This window comes from Colossoma macropomum, unplaced genomic scaffold, assembly GCF_904425465.1.
Source record: "Colossoma macropomum unplaced genomic scaffold, Colossoma_macropomum, whole genome shotgun sequence".
Classification (NCBI taxonomy): domain Eukaryota; kingdom Metazoa; phylum Chordata; class Actinopteri; order Characiformes; family Serrasalmidae; genus Colossoma; species Colossoma macropomum.
Genome location: NW_023494791.1, coordinates 8081797 through 8100969, shown reverse-complemented (window position 1 = coordinate 8100969; position 19173 = coordinate 8081797). Strand labels below are relative to the sequence as shown.

The 19173-nt window shown below is 39.7% G+C and overlaps 2 protein-coding genes across 2 annotated transcripts; one reads left to right on the top strand and one right to left on the bottom strand.

The window, feature by feature from the left end:
- The first annotated feature begins 774 nt into the window (after window positions 1-774).
- LOC118810182 (cystatin-F) lies at window positions 775-5554 on the top strand. Its single transcript, XM_036573755.1, has 4 exons — window positions 775-1248; window positions 1778-1953; window positions 4686-4805; window positions 5065-5554. The coding sequence occupies exons 1-4, from the start codon at window positions 1191-1193 to the stop codon at window positions 5155-5157; spliced, it is 447 nt and encodes a 148-aa protein (XP_036429648.1). The 5' UTR covers window positions 775-1190; the 3' UTR covers window positions 5158-5554.
- A 299-nt stretch (window positions 5555-5853) lies between these two features.
- Window positions 5854-17830, bottom strand: LOC118810181 (adipocyte plasma membrane associated protein). The gene is given in 10 exon segments (XM_036573754.1): window positions 5854-8128; window positions 9843-10035; window positions 12156-12290; window positions 12505-12679; window positions 13299-13415; window positions 14955-15047; window positions 15337-15382; window positions 15384-15453; window positions 17099-17215; window positions 17465-17830. Coding segments are annotated over 10 exon segments (1248 nt in total). The 5' UTR covers window positions 17557-17830; the 3' UTR covers window positions 5854-7918.
- Between the last annotated feature and the right edge of the window lie 1343 nt (window positions 17831-19173).

Genomic DNA, 19173 nt, shown 5'->3' with positions numbered 1-19173 from the left:
AGATTGGTTTCTTATGAAATGGTTCGTTGCAGAGAAAGTTACAAACTCAGATTTCTTTACAGTGGTAGTGATAGGGACCAGGGGTCACAATGTCTACGACACAAATACAGCCACTTTATTTACTATCCAAAATCACAAGTGAACCTACACGTGTCTTCTTGAGTTTTTATATGTAATGTTGATGATTACATAGAGGAAAATCTGAAACTATCTAAACAAATACGTTTTGCTTGGGGACTATTTTGCCTTATAACTCCCTGCATGTACCCCTCCACTAAGAATGGATTAAAATATATGGATCTTTCGTAAAACGATGTTTCAGGCATCAAGCAGCGTCTTCGTAAGCATTTTCTGTAATATCTTTCTGGGAAGCAGCTTTTAGAGGTGGACGTCTGGTTCCTATCACCAACACTGTGAACACTTCTGACTCGGTACATTTCTCTAGAACTGAGCATTTCACACCAAACCACTCTGAATGACCTTGTTCACATCTGAACCGCTTAATTATGTGGAACTTGTGGAAATTATGTGGAAAAATCGGTGGAGTTCCCCTTTAACCTAGCAAAGCCACGTCTGGAAGGCTTGTTAACACGCTTTAGAGACACATAACCCTGTATTCATTCATGTGAGGAGCAATTTTACTGCCAAAAAGCAAGAGCTGTGCTCGTTTAGGCTGCAGTTCGCCTCGTTCTGCTGTCATATCTCTCATGGTCAGAAATGCTATAGTCAGTGGAAACCCTGCGGTTGTGAGCGCAGGATGTGGGGGGGAAACCGCCGGGGTCTGTTGGCTGCTTTCATAGTCACATAAGACTCTGTCTCTACATTCAGTGTTGTTCACTGATGGTTTCTTTGAAGTTCACACAGATTATAATAACAGAAACGTCTAGACCAGCATAAGTAAACAGCATTTCTGTGAGTTCATGTCACGTTTTATTTCTGAAGAGCTGTAGTGACCTTCAACAAAAGTCCAATACTGCCCAATACTGGATACTGAAACCAACACTGACCCAAAGTACTCGGTTAACACGATGAATTGATTTCACCTACGCTGTTTGGAGGCAGTCTGTAGTCTAAATCTTCACCAAAGCCCCATATGATAGTGCAACGTGGAGGACTGCAGCAGTTAAGGCGGGTGGTTGAAGTGTTGCTGCACAGGAAGTTGCTGAGCAAAGCTGAGAGGTTGCACAGACATGGACGTCTACTATCATTTGCTTCTTGTCTTTCTTCTGGCTGGGTTCTGCTCGATCGGTAAGAAGTCCATTAAAACACACTTAACTTTTTCCTTCCTGTGTGTTTTCTCAATGTTGTTGGGTAAAACTGCTGTTTTGGCCTTTGGACTTGGTGTCTTTTCAAACTGCTAAAAAAAAACCTCATAGAAACCATTTGAGGTTTCTGTTGGTTCCTGGTGTTGTCCAGTATCGGTAGTGTTTTGTGCTTTCCTAATGGGTTGATATCACACTGTGAATGATTTAACAGGTGTTGTGAGATTGATTCCAGACACATTTGATGGTTTCCTAATGTCCCAATGAAATCTAAAGGTGTTCTACAGGAAAATAGTGGTCTCTTTACCATTAAGCCAATTCCCATTGGAATGCAAACTCTTCAGGTTTTAATCCTAATGGCTCTAATGGCCTTTTTTCAGGAGGGATGATGTGATGATGTGAAGAAATGGTCTGTGAAATGGTCCACTCTAAAATCTAGCCTCAAACAGTAACTAAGACTAAATGCAGGTCCTTCCATATGAAAGGCAGTGACATATTGTTTGAATATCTTCCAGAAAAATGGTCAGCTGATGCCTTTGAGAGTAGGCTGGTTCCTGGCAAGCCACTGAACGTCAGCAAGAATGATACGGGTGTTAAAAAGGCTGTACAAACTGCAACCTACTCATTCAACAACCGGTCCAACGATGCTTATTTTTTCAAGGCATCAGCTATTGATGATGCCCAAAGACAGGTACGGTACATTCTGGAACTAATGTCAGTATTCATGTGTGAAATGTGCTTCAATTTGCCACCTCAGTCTTGGTGGGCATCGATCTTGATGTCTGTCTGCCTTTTTCTAAAATCTTTAGGTTATGATGGGGGTTTCCTGTAGTTTGGTTGCAATGCTTACTAAATTCAGTGGATAGATTAGGGCACACTTGTAGACAGGTCAGTGGAGTAACTACTGGGTGGGGGTTGGGGAGGGGGGGCGCTCATGCTGCGGCCTGTGGCACAGCGAGGCCTGGTCACTAAGTCTGTATTGGCCCCCTCATGTAGATACTGACACAACTGCACACCAACAACTCACAGAGAGCTCCATTTTCTTAACATACCTCACCAGTTAGCTTCCCTGAACATGGACACAACTGGCATCTATTTATCTCACACTTATTCATAATCAGCTCAGCCTTTTTCAAACGGATCCTTTAGAACCTGCAACCTCATATTCAATATTTTATAATTCTGAAATCTTAAACAGGTAGCCTAATGTAAAACATTTAGGTTAATGTGAGATGCTGGTGGGTGGAGTGGTGGAGAGCACTGACTTAAGCAAGCACATAAGAAAAATACATTGTCCTTGTTTTTTTAGTTTTTTTTAAAATTAATTTAAAGTCATTTTTGTATTGGGGTGGCATTATTTTTGTGCTGGGGCCCATAAGATCCTAATTACACTCCTGACACAGAGTCAGTTTAGCTATAGAACCTCATCTCAGTTTTCTTACCACAGTGCTGCCTGAATTTGACACCAACAGTGCACCTTTCAGACAAAATTATTCCCACATAGACAGTCATTTAAACCCATCCTTTGTATTTATAGTTTGATTGGATACATTTACACACCAGAAGCAGTTTCAGAATCTCATAGGTTGCAAGACTTGTTTACTAGATGTAGTTGGATGATGCGTAACCTAAGATTGGGATGTATAGTGTCCATAGGCAATTGGAGTAAAGTGAAGTTTATGGGTGGTCCATTCCATGCTTGAATACAAACTCCTCTATTGCATAATTCAGAGTTTTTGACTGGGGGAAAACCATTTAGTGATTCTTTTTGGTCTTCTCAGGGTGTCAACACAGTGGGAGACGTATGTGACGATAATATTTTGCTTACATTCACTTTGGGCATACAGGGTGTCGTCAGTGCTCCTATGGCTCACCCAGAGATAGACCCTCAGACAATCCACAGGGCAGGGAATGCTTATATATAACATCCTATTAGACCATGTGATTAGGCAGTTGTCAGTTGAACAGCTATGGGCGTGAGAACTTTCCTCTATTGGCCTTACTAGATTGGGTTACTATTGGGTCTAAACCTGTCAAACCTCTAAAAACTTGGCCCATCAGCTTCTCCACTATAAAAGAATCCACAGAGCATATCGCTGTTGTCGGAAGAAAACCTTGTATCTCTGTTTTTGACGTTTTTCAGTTTTGACATAACTTTGAAAGTACCCGTGGTCATATATATTGTGTGTGAATTTCATGACAAACGGACCAACAGAAATGACCCAAAATTACTTGGGGGGGAAAAAGTCTGGTTTCATTGACTTACATTAAAAGTAAAGTAGGTTTTTTCCTTTTCCTGTAAAGTTGTCATTTTGGAGATACAAGGTTTTCTTCCAACAACAGCGATACGCAGCTCCTTATAGAAGGTACCAAATGAAACGTATTTCCATCTTCAACTACAATATTTGTTACACTGCACCCAGTACATTTCTGCTCATGTGTGGATTTTTAAAGGGCATGTGCTATCCAGATTACTTACTATTAATATTCCATTGTTGCCTCATCTAGTCTGTTGAACCACGATTCAGATTCTAATTTTTCTTTAATTTAACGAAAGATGCTAATGGCAGGTTTTACAACCACAAAAACTGTACTACAACTTTAGATCACCCACAAAGTTTTGGATTCCTGGCTTATAAAATATAGTTTGCATGGAACATCTAACAGCCAAGCTTGACACTCAGAGAACCCTTTGCATGCTTGAAGAGTTCTTTGCATCATAAAATTGTTCTTCAGATTGATGGAGAATGTGTTGTAGATGGTTCTATGTAGAACCTTTTTGAAAATGGTTCTATATAGCACCAAAAGGGCTCTTCTATTGTTATGATGTCAAGCTTGTAACAATGGAAGAATATTTTTTGGTGCTATGTAGAACAATCTCCATCAATCTGAAGAACCCTGATGCAAAGAACTTAATCATGCAAAGGGTTCTTTGGGTGTTCATGGTTCTATGTAGAACCATTTTCTTTACTGAAGAACCCTTGAAGAACTATCTTTTTTAGTTTGTAGATAATTTATATCATTCCATTCAAGAATTGCTTAAAAACCCAGATATTTTTTCAAATGGTAATTTGTATCCAGGGTAGTTTGCCTGTATTTTGTAATATTTATCTTGATGCTGTTTGTTTTATACACCTTTGGCCTGTGTGTCACTTGAAAGTTGCTTGTTACCACCCTGCCTCAACCCCCCACCCCCACCACACACTTCTGCTTATTGTGAAAAGCAATAAAAGTTGATAAAAAAGAGAGGGAAATGCTGACATATGAAAATGCCCAGATTCCAGGTCATTGTGTTCAGTGATAGAGCTCCTTTTTCCGGGACAGAGGATAAACATCTAGAATGATCCAGAAAAAATCCCAACTATATTGGCAACACCCAACGTACCATGCAATTAACAGCACGCCACCACTATTCTGTTGCAGATTGTTAAAGGTATCAAGTACCTGCTGAAGGTCGAGATATCGCGGACTGTGTGCAGGAAGAGAGAGGGTGATGTTGACCTTGCTAACTGTGACTTTCAGCCACATGGTTTGTTGCAGCAGGTATAGTACATGCTGGCTTTTCTGTCTTTTTTAAAAAAAAAGTGTGAAATTGAAGAGGAAGGTGAAGATTTGACGTTAAAGCCGTGTGCAGACAGAACTGGCTGCCCTTGAGAAAAGGAAGTGCACTGCAGTTCATTTCACTGATTTTTATTCAGTAGTGCATTTCTTTGTACGAAACAATCTTGATCGAATATCTGCTGTTCTACAGAGATTCCTTTAGCAAAAACATGAACTAGCAGGATTCCTGTTTATCTTTCAGACGTTCCTCTGTAACTTTGAAGTGTGGGCCGTACCATGGCTGAAGATAATGAAGACCACATTTTGCCTCTGCCTTCCTTCAAACAAGTCCTAATATGCCATTTTCAAAGACAACTGTAAATGCGAAATGGCACGGTATGCTAATTTAACCGTGAGCTGGCACAGAATAAAATATGCAACTGGAATTTAAACGAGATGTGGATGTAAACTTTTGATCATGTTCAGTGACTAGTTATCGTTTCTCCTCGGGATCCGACTGACCGTAAATTCAGAATATCTAGCTTGCATGTAATCGTGTGGTGTAAATTATTCACAAGCTTCTGCCTTGTGATGTGCTGAGGCAGATTTGTAACGCTACGCTAGATCGGGGAGAGGGTCTCTTTCAGGTCCAGTAGCTGTTCAGAGAAGTTACTTTTTATTAGACCTCTTACTCTTCCTTAATCTCAGAGCACTGGAAGCTCTTTTAGAAGCTGCATACAGCCTGATCTCATATAATCCCTGGATCCAGCACCACAGGATTGGTGACTAGGGGTGGGCAAACAACTGATGCATCATGATTCTCCTATAAAAGATTCTGCATCGATACACAAAATATCATAATCACACTTTTTACTTTTTACTAGACTTGTGTGGACGTATGCAAAGGTTTGGGCACCTCTAAGTCAAAAGACATTGTTTTGTTGATTTTTTTTTTAAAGTGAAAATAAGTTTACATCCTCTACAGAGAACACACTTCTGCATGTTTTAAAGCACAATTACTGTTTAACATATTGGGGAAAAGAATGTGGACTGTACTAAAGGCACATTTAATTTAAGTTGTTTTATTTTTTTTCCAGTATAGTAAAATATGTTCCAAACTTTAAATAAAGAACTAACTTAATTAAATACTTAAATCAAAACAATGGTTCATCCAGAATATTTATTTAGGCTGAATAAAACTAATTTACTTGTTACCACAAGAAGTCATTATCTTAGTCTGAACCAAAAAAAAACATTTTCTACAGTGTATATCCAGCAAATAAATAGAAATTGTTCACTAAAATTAGCAGAAAATTTTAATTTGTATCCTGTAAAAGATTTTTTCTACACTTAGAACATCAACAAAAGATGTCATTTGGGCAGGTGTATTCAAATGTATGCATACACCTGTATACAAAAAAATGCTTTTTTTTATTGAAAAATGTCAACGGATCCAAACTTTTCTGATGAAAAATAAACGCTGTTGGTTATATTGTGTGCAGTGTGACATAAAGAACAAAAAGAAACATATTTTATGTTTTTTTCTTTTAGTTTAAACCCATTTGATAGTGAAATGTAAGGACGTGGGGCAGCAGACTTAGCAGTAGACTTAGCAAGGCTATGTTCAAATTAAACTAACACTACTTGTGAAGATGGACAAAAATCATGATGTATTAAGAATTTTTTAATATTCCAATTCTGATGTATCTAGAAATACCCATCTGTACTAGTGAGAGTTTGTATTTGTTCATATGAACAAATTTGTTAATTTAATTTTTTTTCCTTGATCAAACTACACCGTCTCTGCCTTGAAATGTGCATGACAGATGTGCCACAGATTCACTAACTGGCGTAAGCAGCCAGGAGATTATTGCTACTTATTAATACCCTTTCCAGAGGAAAACTGTCGTGGCTAACGGAAGCTCAGGGAGGCTGTTTACACCTTGCATCAACATGAATTTCCGGTGATCAGATCATGTTCGGTTTTCACTTGACTGCATAAAAAGCTAGATGTTACGGAAACCAGGACACATTGTGATCAGATTACGAGTGGATCACTTGTACCACATTCTGATGTGGTCAGAGATGCATCTTAAGAGGTATCTTGACCACCAGGTGAGAGGCTAAACAAGGAAAAGCAAAATGGAGGATACACAAAGCTGGAGTCATCTTGTAACCAAGTGTCGTCTTGCACTCTGGGCTGATGAAGGCATCCAACAAATGACCAAATGTTTACAGAAAGTTACTGTAAATAACATATGTGCTTTTTAGTCAGGAAGGTGAAATTGGATCTCCTCTGGTCAGACTGGGGATGCATTTTAGTGAAAGGTATAAATGGAATCCAGCTAAAGTATCACCACACTTGAAACACCGGGTTAATGCAAGGTCTAAAGAAGATCAGCTAATTAACAAACTGTGCAACACACAAAATATGACACAAATTATCAAAGAAAAAAAAAAAAAACATTGCAAATGTAATTATAAAAAACTAATTTGAAATGTATTAGACCAGGCTGGGGGATAGTACTGGGAGAGGTAAATCTGTAAAAGTGTTTGTGTCCCAAGCAACATTTTGGCACTGCAACTAGAAGTCACAAACTTCACAAGTCATCACCTGCTTTGATATTTCTGTCACAGTTTGTAGAAGGAAAATAGCAGCTCTATTTTAAGGGCTAGATGACAGTTCTTCAGTGCAAATAAAACAAATGAGGATGTGCTCCATGTGCACTTTCTCTCACAGGGAGGAAAACTAAAATAGAAATGGCAACTCTTAAATAAAGCAACCTAGCATATTCTTCAGATGTGCTGATGACACACCACAAGATGTAAAAAGGGACAATTAAATGTGAAGTCACACCCACATGGCAGAGGAGAATCAAAGTTCAAGCATATGTAAGAGCCAAAAAAATTACACAGTAACAGTATCATATCTGTCAGTGTGTCTGAGGGATTTGGGGTTGTTGGATGGGAAGATATGGGATCGGTCGCTGTGGCTCCAGTTAATGTGCCAGAAGTGTTAATTGCTTCTTTTCTGGAGGAGGCGTGAAATGACAAAGGAAAAGCAGCCCCAAGAAATGCCTCAGTGGCCCCTTATTCCGCCGAGCAGGAGGGCTGTTTTACACTTTGCTGAGGTCCAGCTTACACAGGTAGGGTGAACGGAAGGAGCCCAGGTAGAGATGGCCATTGTGCTCGTGGGCCTCGCTAATATGGGCGGCCACCATGCCATGGGGATCGTGGAAGCTCCGCACACACGTTCCTCCGTCCTGTAGTTCCACCACCAGACTGTAGCGAGGCACAAACTTCATCATCATGTCCTGGCTGAAGAGCTGAAAGCACAAGTACACGCCCAAAATGAGTAAGGCAAAACGTCTAGTATCCTGCTGCCCAATACAGCTGTTAGAGATGCCCATTGCTATAAAGAATCACATAATTTGCATAGTTTGAAAACTCCAGTTAGCCTTAATATTGTGTAAGAGTTCATGATAAATGGACCAACAGAAATGGACCAAAATTACTTTGAAAAATATTGTTCCATTAACTTCCATTAGTCCATTATATATATATATATATATATATATATATATACATACACACACACACACACCGATCAGGCATAACATTATGACCACCTCCTTGTTTCTATGCTCGTCCATTTTATCAGCTCCACTTACTATATAGGTGCACTTTGTAGTTCTACAGTTACAGACTGTAGTCCATCTGTTTCTCTGCATACTTTGTTAGCCCCCTTTTACCCTGTTCTTCAGTGGTCAGGACCCCCATGGACCCTCACAGAGCAGGTACTATTTGGGGTGGTGGATCATTCTCAGCACTGCAGTAACACTGACATGGTGGTGGTCCATGGGGGTCCTGACCACTGAAGAACAGGGTAAAAGGGGGCTAACAAAGTACACAGAGAAACAGATGGACTACAGTCTGTAACTGTAGAACTACAAAGTGCACCTATATAGTAAGTGGAGCTGATAAAATGGACGAGCATAGAAACAAGGAGGTGGTCATAATGTTATGCCTGATCGGTGTGTGTATTTATCTATATCTATCTATATCTATATCTATATATACACACATGCACACACAAACGTGTGTGTGCGCGATGGCTATCAGACATTTTTGAATATTCTAAAGGAATAAGAAAAGACATTTCAGTTCAATAACAATGTTTTTATTATTATTTTCATTAATGCTGTTGCTAATCGCTATTATTTATTTATTTTTCTTTATATTATTATTTTCTACTGCATAATTACTGCTTATTTTGTGAAGTAATGAGCTGTGAGAACAAATCATATTGTCATATCACCCACTCGGACATATTTACTCCTACACCATATATATAAAGCTAGAACACCCTGTACAAGTGGGCTGTGAATAACATCATATTATACGCCAGAACAAAAGTGCTGAAAAGGACTTGATCTAGTATGTAAGAGTGGGCAGTATGGAAAAAAATATATCACAACACTTGAACACATTTTCGTGACACATGATGTGCATCTTGATGTTTTTATAGAGATTCATAAACTGTAACAATGCAGAACAGTAGTGCTGATTTTGGATGGGTTTTATGAGCTCATACATCCTTCCTTGTCTCATTCAACAGTTAATGTTATATTTGTGTTGCCCAAGAGAGCATGACATAAGAGTGAAAAAAGGAAACTATAGCAGAGTAACAATTACATGCCATGGCTGAAAAAGTGGAACATAGTGTGCTACCCTGATTACCACATGAGCACCCTGCAAGCAGCACAGCAGCAGTGCTTCTGTAACTGTAAAAGACTTGTGAAAAATTGCTCGTTTAATTTTGTGAGTAGGGCAAGACTGTTGGTGGTTTGCCGCGCTTAATCTTATCACAGTATCCATGATACGGTCAAATCCACATGATAGGGTGGTGGCATACCGAAATTCACTTTTATATCATCCACACTGTGCCATAATTTATCATGATAATGATATATCATTATTGTTTTATGTCATATCAGCCACCCCTGGTGGTATGTTTACCCCTCACTATACAGCACATACCTTAAATAGGAGCTTCTTAATCCAAGGCCTTTGGGACAGGAAATCGAGCATGGAGAAACCGGGATTAGGCCGCACGGCTGACATGACCACCCAGTAACCCCCTGAGGAGCTGCGTCGGATGTTGTCTGGAAAACCAGGGAGATTGTCTATGAAAGTATCCATGCCTCCTTTATTGAGTCCGGCCACGTGAACCCTGTGGAGAGTTCAAAGTGTCAAGGATCTCAGTGTTTTCCAGCATGCAGGTGTAGCGATACACAAAACTGAGAATTTGATTAGATACGATACTGTGGTGTCTCATTAGAATAAATTTTTCAATGCAACAAAAATAGGGAGTGTCTGAATATGTGGCTTGTGTTCACAGGTTATGTTGAATTACATGTTGGCAGTAGGAAGTCAATCAATAGCAGATAACTCACTTACATCCTTGAAAGGTACAACACCAAGTTTTGACTTAGTTCTCTTTGAATATTCTTTTAATGTGCTCGCAATCACCAGTCATGTGTTCGGTGATGGGGGGGTCCAAAGCAAAATTACAAAATGTTCTTCCGCACATGGTGTGCAGTTACAAATTTTCACCAGAGAGGTCTCCAAATCCCCAAATCTTACATAGCGTAGCTTTATATATAAACACTGCTAAAACTCTACCTTTGTTAATCCTCTATTTTCACCAGTAATGCTGACATGATGGCAACATTTTTATGGGCACATGCCGCTGTTGGTTGTGTACCGCTTTGAGGCATGGAAAGTTTTTTTTTTTTTTTAACAGCAACATGTAAACACACCATTATTGTAAATATGTTCATGTTTGCACCATGCTCACAGCATACTTTCATGCGTATTAGGAATGCAACAATTCACATATTTTCAGGTGCAGGGCAGTTTTCAATTCTGATTCTCAAGATTCAATTCGTTAAGTGATATACTGCATGTAGACTCTACAGGGCTTTAATTCTATACTATACATATTGGTTTGACTCAAATAAAGAAATATTCTCAAACAAAACTTTTTCAATGTCTGCCACAACACCCGTCTAACAAATTATCACCCCAAATCATATCCCTTAGAATTTATAACTGATTTATAAAAAGTTCAGTCATTTAAGTGTGGATGTGTGCATAACACAAGCCCCACCCCTTCCCACCCAAATTACTCAGAAGAGACAGAGGGGCTTATTATTGATACAGTTTTAAATTTCAATACACTGTTTAAAATTTTTCTGTACCTTTTCAACAAATATGGATGGAAATAATTTTTGGTAAGGTGCTCTTTTAAGCCAATCCACAGATCCTCTTTTCTATTCTCTTTCACTCCTAATGGAAACAGATGTTCTTTCAAGTTAATCTGTCCAGTTCCTCATGTGACAAGTGTAACACTAGCCTCTTCAGTAGGCAAAGAGGCTACATGAAAGCATTTCCTACGTACTCTCCCCCTCGCTGTGCCCACACTCGCTTCACTATAAGAGCGAACACGCCATTCTGCTCTCAACACTGGAAGCTTAGTGAAGGATCCGGTTACCTAGGCAACAGCAAGCTTGCATCATTTATCCAGGTGAGGCTTGGGGGGAACTCGCACTGCCTCCAGCAGACGTGAGAAGTATGACAGCAGAGAGAGGGGGAGGAGTGCATTTACATATAGAACTTGCTCATGAGAAATAATAGAGCAGGAAGGCTGACGGAAGAATTTTAACTGTGACAATGAAACGACCCCAGGCTGATTAGAGAACATCTGAAATAGGAGTCTGTGTTTAGCATGCAAGTGCTGAAAAAGGAAGAGGGAATGCAAATCATATTTAATGTGCTGACTGAATTTGGTAAGAATTAGGGCAGAACGATTTGGGAAAAAAATATCTAATTATTTTTCTCACTAAAATTGCAATTACAATTTAAATGTGATTATCTTCTATAAACCTAAGCTCCAGGTCTTCCAAGAAGACCACCACGTTTTTTTTTTTTTGAGCTTGAGGCTTGAAAAATGAATGTAGCGTACAGGACCGCACAAACTGTAAATAATTAGGTTAAATTTCCCAGGCAATGTTGAATAATGTACAATATAATTAAAATTGCAGCTCTTTCAATTTGGAAATTGCATTCTCTTGAACTTCTCAATGAAAATGATTAAATCAATCATCCCTAATATGAATGTGAAAAGTGTCCTTCATCAAAGTCAAGGTCATGTTTCAAAGCACAGCATGAAAAACAAGGATAAAATCATTTTGGCCCTTAAAAAGTCCAGCGTTAAACTCCCGGAAAAGACAAAACTGCAAAAGAAAATTTGATCAACTGTCAACTAACAAAGTAAAAGGGACTCTTTACCTTCTTATTCTTGCCATTGTTGTTTCAGCAACAAGAACAGACTCTTCATCAGGAAACAACTGGATTCCATTAGGGAAGCGCAAGTTCTCCATCATAACAGTAACCTCTTTGGTCTCCGTGTCATACTCCAGAACCCTAAAATACCAATTCAGTAAATACAGCCATAGTCAAACTGCCAAAACTGCCTCATTAAAAAAAGATACTAACTGCATGAATCAGTGGAACTGAAACAAAATCTCTATTTCTCATTATATCAACGCTGGAAACGGCAATTATAGCACGGCCATAAACAGACTGTGAGCAAGATCAAGCACTGTGTGCAGTGAGGTATTTTTTAAGCCCAATTTACCGTCCATCTGCTGTAGCCTCCATGATGAGGCTCAGGTAGTCTCTACGCTGCCACCTGCTGCTAGAGTCAGTGAAGTACACCTTCTTCCCATCCTGAGTCACATCCAGGTCGTTGACGAAGGATAAACGCCGACCCCCGACCATCTTCCGAGTGCTGACCAGAAGGGTTGACTCACCTGAACGCCAAAAAGAAGGAGACATAGAGAGGAATAACCCATTTACTACATGCACCTCATCATTACCACACTGGGGCAATTTGAAAGAAAGAAAGAGAGAAAAAAAAAGAGAAAGATAGTAACACAGTGAGAAAGACAAAGTGAGAAAGACAGACAGACAGACAGACAGAAGGAAGAAAGAAAGAAAGAAAGAAACAGATGGACAAAGAAAAACAGACAGAAAGAGAGAAATATAGATGGAAAGAGAAAGAAGAGAAGGAAGAAATGAAAGAAAGTGATAAAGGAAGAAGGAGAAAAACAAATAAGGAAATAAAGAAACTGAGAGAGAAAAAAAGAAAGAAAGAAAGAAAGAAATGGACAGAAAGAAATTGAGAAGAAAGAAAGAAGAAAAATGACAGCCAGAAACAGCCAAAACTGAGAAAGAAAACGCAAAATAAAGAAATAATGAAAAAAGAACGAAGGAAAAAGACAAAGTGAGAGAGACAGAAAGAAAGAAAGAAAGAAAGTAAGAGAAAGCCAGACAGACAGCAATAAAGCAAAAGAGAGAGGGAGACAGAGAGACAGAGAGAGAGAGAGAGAGAGAAAGCAAGCAAGGAAGAGAAAAAGAAATATTTCCAACCTGTGACAGGATTCACCTCAAACAGCCCCAAGTAGGCGTCGGCTACAAACAAGGTGCCATTGGGACCCACTCTGATTCCAAGAGGCCGTCCACAAACATGCTCCTGCTCGCGAGACCCTTTACAGCAGAGGACAAAAACGGTTTTATTTATATGATGCTTACAGTGCAGGCTGCAAAGAACAGATCCACCAACTAGAGAACCCACGTCTTCTAGAGCTTTTCCACAGGACAACAGGGCAAAGAACGGTATGGTTACAAATCTGTAATCACATATTTTGTTGTTATTTCCACAGCCTAGTGACCCACGTCATACCTGAGTACCCATGCTGAATCTGATGGCTCTTCCTGATGGGTACCAAGCGTACCTAAACAGGATGTATGAGAGGAGCTAGAAACAGTGCTGAGTAGTCAAACACAATCATCAGAGTTTGTTGCTACACTAGCGTTGTGTGAGAAATGTTCTCACCGCCATCTCCTCCTAGAGAACCCTGACTACTTTAATGGGTGCCAATATGCAAAGGGAAATGAGCACAGGTATTCGACCAGGGTACGTCTAGTGCTGGATCTGTCCTTCACACTGTCCTTTGGAAAAATGCTATGCATGTGCCTGCAGTGGGGGTTTCTGCAGTTTTTTATGGCACAGTCATCAAAATCCTCTGCATATTTTACAACAGCTCTGACTCTCTCAGGTTGCCAGCACATCAGCATTGTGAAACACCACAGACATGGAGGAACTGGAGGAGCACATGCACTGCTCACAGACTAACAATGCATGTGAGGATATGAGAAAGACAAACACCTTCATGCTAGTCAGTGCAGGCCTGCTCACTCGATGACTAAGTGATTCATTTTTGAGGGTGTGTTGATTGAGAAATCATAATTACAGTGCTCAAAGGTAGTTTTGGGACACTGTATACAACGTATGTACTGTTTATTTAGTATGTTTCAAGCTGAAGTTATCATTTATTTATTTGTACCCATCAGAAAAGTTTTAACAACCAGCAATCACAACCAGGTTTACTAAGCGAAACTCAAAATTATCAGTAATTAACGGAAAACTTAAGAAAGGCAAGTAAAAGAAGTGAAACATTAGTGGGACAAACATTAGTGTCTCTTTCCTTTACATATGTTAGTATTTAGTATTTTTCACAGATTTGTTCATCTCAATATTCAAGTTTTCTAAAGCAGTATATTTCAGATTGTTAATGAAATTTCGAGACGTGAATTCCAGGAGTGGTGTTGGAGATCTCTGGTTTGAACATGATGTGTACGTGTATTTGGATTAGTGTCCATTATTTTTAAGTAAAATAGGAGATTAGATGAAACTTTTCTAGTTTGCTTTTGCCTACTTGGACCCAAAGTATTGATCGATAAGTTATAATATGGTTGGAATGATGTACTTTTGAATATGGTAAACCACAATTTATAACATACACTAACAAATTAAATAATTCTACAAAACCAATGATGGCAGAGGTGTCCCAGGACTACTTCTGAGCACTGTATGACTGACAATGAAGAGTCATTTCTCAGCACTGAGCCATTACACGGATGTTCATTAACAATGACAGCTCTACTGAGAAAGACTCAGGTGAAACGTTGCATCACACAGCCAGTGAGGAACCGGTTAAATATGTTCCTTTAAAGTCTGATTACCACATGGTGGCTTGCCAAGAGTTGCCAAAACACTCGTTTTCCTTCCATCAATTTTCACTATCTTTCCATCCGCAGTACCGGTGTATAGAACATCTGCAGGAAACAAGAACAGCTTTTTAGGTGTTATTTTTAAAACGTTGTGGCACTAATAATTACCACTACATAATAATAAAAGGTATATTTTCACATGCAATATTATTTACACAACAACAAAACAGACAAGTTTGTTTTAAACACAAAAGAACAGACAGTACAGTTTAACCAAAGAGACAGCATTGCCAAATAACCTTTCACCTACTTGGCTATTCCCACTCTAGCCACTCCTTGCACAACAGCAGAGTGAAACTCTCTGGGTAAGAGGACACTGGAAGCATGTACTGACCTCCAATATTGGCAATGGATTCAGGCCCAACGAGCTGATCCTCGAAACAGTCTCTCCGCCTGTCTCAGCTTTAGGTTGGGTTCAAAGCAGCCAGTCATGAAGGGCGGCTCGTTGAGGCTAGCGGGGTACGAGCAGGATTAAAAAGACATAAAAGAAAAGGACATAAAAGGGAGATGGGGGGGAAAATAACATTAATTAAGTCTTGGGTTCTTAGGGGCATCTAATCCCAGTGCAGGCTGGATTTAGGCTAGAAAAATTGGAGGAGACAGGCTGCACTGCTCAACAGCAGCAGCAAGACCAATCATTAAGCATTGACACAGAATTGAGAGATGAATCTAAATGAGGAATCACTGCAGATTGGTTCTGCAAGCCTTTAGCGCCAAGGGTACTTAAATATTCAGCAGTGGCGCAAGGCTTGACCCAAAAAACGAGGGGGTCAGAACTCACCACATGAGGTAGTTAATGCAGCTGTTCCTTCTGGCATCAGGGAAAGGAATAAATAAACTGTTTTTCTATATTAATTGCAGATATATAGGCAGAATGTGTACCTCACAAACATTACAACAGCCTTAAATTCATCATCTAGCAGGAATGTTCCTGTCTGGTAGCCTTTTGAAAATCTGGAAACTGACAGTGATGGGTAATCAAACACAGGAAGCATTGTGAAAGTGCACCATTTGACATTTTGAAACAAGGTCTATGACATGCCAGTGCTGTACTGAAGCCGTTAGGCAACTAACACTGCCTCTTAAAATGAGAAGCCGAGATTCAGACTAGGGGAGGGCAATTTATTGATTGGTTAATATTGTGATAAACTAAAACAGCCTGTTTAATTCTAAGGGATAAAGAGAGGTTGGAAATTGGTCATTAAACTAAACTAACTCGAGGCCTTTGGCAGCTACTTTTATTTCTGTTTGAGTCATCATTTCAAAGAGGTAGCACCGCTTTTACTTTAGTGTGGTTAGGCTACTCTCTGCTGCAGAATAAATCAGGTCAGCAGAACCTGCATGCGGTCAAGCCTTTTTATGTTCACCTTATGGCTCTTTATGTACGCCTTCTATGAATAGCGCATTGCTCGTACGTACTGGAGCATGAAAATCAGCAGCTTAGTTCCTTTAAAGGGGAACTCCACTGATTTTTCCAAAATTCTACCTGAATAAACAGCTGAGATGAGATTCAGAGTAGTCTGGTGTGAAATACTAGAGAAACTTCGCCAAGTCAGAATTGTTCACAGTGGTGGTGATAGGAACCAGATGTCTGAAGAGTTTAATACCTCTGAGAGCTCCCTCACTGCAAAGTTATTACATGAAATGGTTATGAATGCGCTGCCTGATGTCTCACACACTGTCTTATGATGAAGTTTTGGCTTAAAATGTAGTTTAATCCATTTACTTTAATCCATTTATGACAAAGAGGAGCACTGTAAGGCAAAATAGTCCCCAAAGAAAACGTATTTTTTTCATATTTACTACTATCATACCATCATCAACATTACATATCAAAACCCAGAAGGCACGTATAGGATCACTGGTGGTTTTGGATAGTACATAAAACGGCTATATTTGTCTTGTAGACATAACCCCTGGTTCCTATCACCACCACTGTAAAGAAAGCAGAGTCTGCAAGTTTCACTACAATGAACCAGTTCATGTCAAACCACTCTGAAAGACTCTGTTTACACCTCAAGCACTGCTTTACTGAGAAATTTTGAAAAATTGGTGGAATTCCCCTTAAAGTGTTTCACCTCTTCTCAAGCGTTTACCTGAACGCCTCCGGCTGAATCGGGGACTCCAGAAGAAAAACGACTACCAGCAGCGGGAACAGCAGGAATCCACCCAGTGCGAGCAAAGTAACTCTGAACACCTTTCCACTGTACGTGCTGAAAGCGCAGAAAGTGGTTCACATGTTTAATTTGAGGGAACCATCACTGAATATGTACGGCTACATTCCCACAGATCATTATTACACAGCTGTTATGCAGCTGGATACCGAGGTAAATAGGCTAGCGTTAAAATTCAGCCCCAGTCTGCCTCAGTCACACTGTGCGTTGTCACTTAATATTAAGGCAATTAAGACTTTCATGTATGTAAGTTTTATATATATATATAACAGCTGTTTCGCTGCTTACCTCGTGCCTTTGTATTGGGGTTCATGGGTCTCGTCTGTTATTATCTGAGGTCTGTTTAGCCTCCGGAATCGCAGCCCTTCTGGCTCATTCATACTGAAATAAATCAGGCTGGTCTGCTGATGGTCACTGCTCGTATGTTCACTCTGAATGCCGTGTCAGTAGGCAGGTTGTTCTACATTACAGAGCGGATAAACACACTAACGCTGTGTATCTGTGCTCAGCGCCGCAGCCTTGCGGACACTAAGAGGGTTGAGATACTGAAGGCAGCAGGAAGAACCGTTAAACGGAAACCCACTTTCAAAAGAAAAGTCCCAATTGGGTGGTCGCGTCAGAGCCGGTTTATGCCCCACCACCCCCCACACACCGGAGCCTGGCCTCTTCCTATTTCCCTCGTTTTATCAAAAACATGACTGTAGAACGCCAGAGGGCGCCCGCGAGCGAGTCCTCAATGAATGGGGGTGAATGGAGCTAAACGGCTAAAAAACGAAAAGCTAAAATAATTTCTAATCACTCGCCCAGAACTTTCCTTTAATTTTGAAAAGTAGAAAGATGTATTTCTCTAAAAAAAAAAAAAAAAAAGCAAAAAAAAAAAAAACATACCTGTGTGTTTCCTTTTTTTCTGTAGAAGGGTTTTGGGTATCAGGATGCTAGCATTACTGCTACTGAGTGCTGATTGGTTGGCAAGCGGAGCAGCTCATTGGCTGTTCATGCTCCCACGTCATTAACATACATGAGGCGCCTTTTTAAACTCCCATAACTCGAGGTTAAAAGCTCTTAAAAATATAACAGCGGTGTTAAAATGTTTTATGCTGTTCTGTGTTCAGGAAATGAATTTTATAGTCTTTTATATTAAAAATATTTAAGCATATATAAACCATGATTGTGCTCAAATGCTCCGTCTTAACCCATTAATTTTGGACCGCTCAGGAGCGCCCTCTAGCGTTTTAGAAACAGAGTGGTAATTCTCCTCTCTACAAGTTCTCTGGTCACGTTTCCTTTGACCTGTTCCACAGCCCGCATTCGCGATATGGGCTTTTGCCTAAAGGGGAATTCCACCAATTTTTTAAACTTTCTAAATAATTCACTAGTTGAGATCATCCAGAGTGGTTTGATGTGAAATAATTAATTGTAGAGAAACCTACCGACTTACAATGGTAACAGGGACCAGGGGTTGCGATGTCTACAACACAAATACAGCCATTTTATTTACTATCCAAAATGACAATGAACCTACATGTCTTAAGAGTTTTTAGATGTAATATTGTAGCAGTTACTGCTATTAAAAGAGAACTGCTTTTGCATAAGTCATGGTGCTTTATTATCCAGCCGTTCTTGGCCACACCTTTGCTGTACATAAGTAAGCTTTTCTCTTACAGTTCACTCTAAGCCTCAGCTCACGTCTGACTAAAGCTCTTCAGCTGTTCACTGACTCATTTCATCTCTGACACATATCCCCTTTGATATCTCCCTGGGGAAAACTAGCCCCGCCTTCATAATAAAAGTCCCTATCAGAATAACGCATGAAAAAATGCTGATTGCTGAACTAATAACCTAAACTAACATGTCAGGAACATTTGTCAAACACACTACAAAACTGCTAATGAAATAATAGTAAAAAATGAATTGAAAAAATGCATTTTAGGCTAAAAGCTTATGTGAAAACTACTGTAAACAATGTCTCAGACATCAGGGAGCATATACGTAACTAT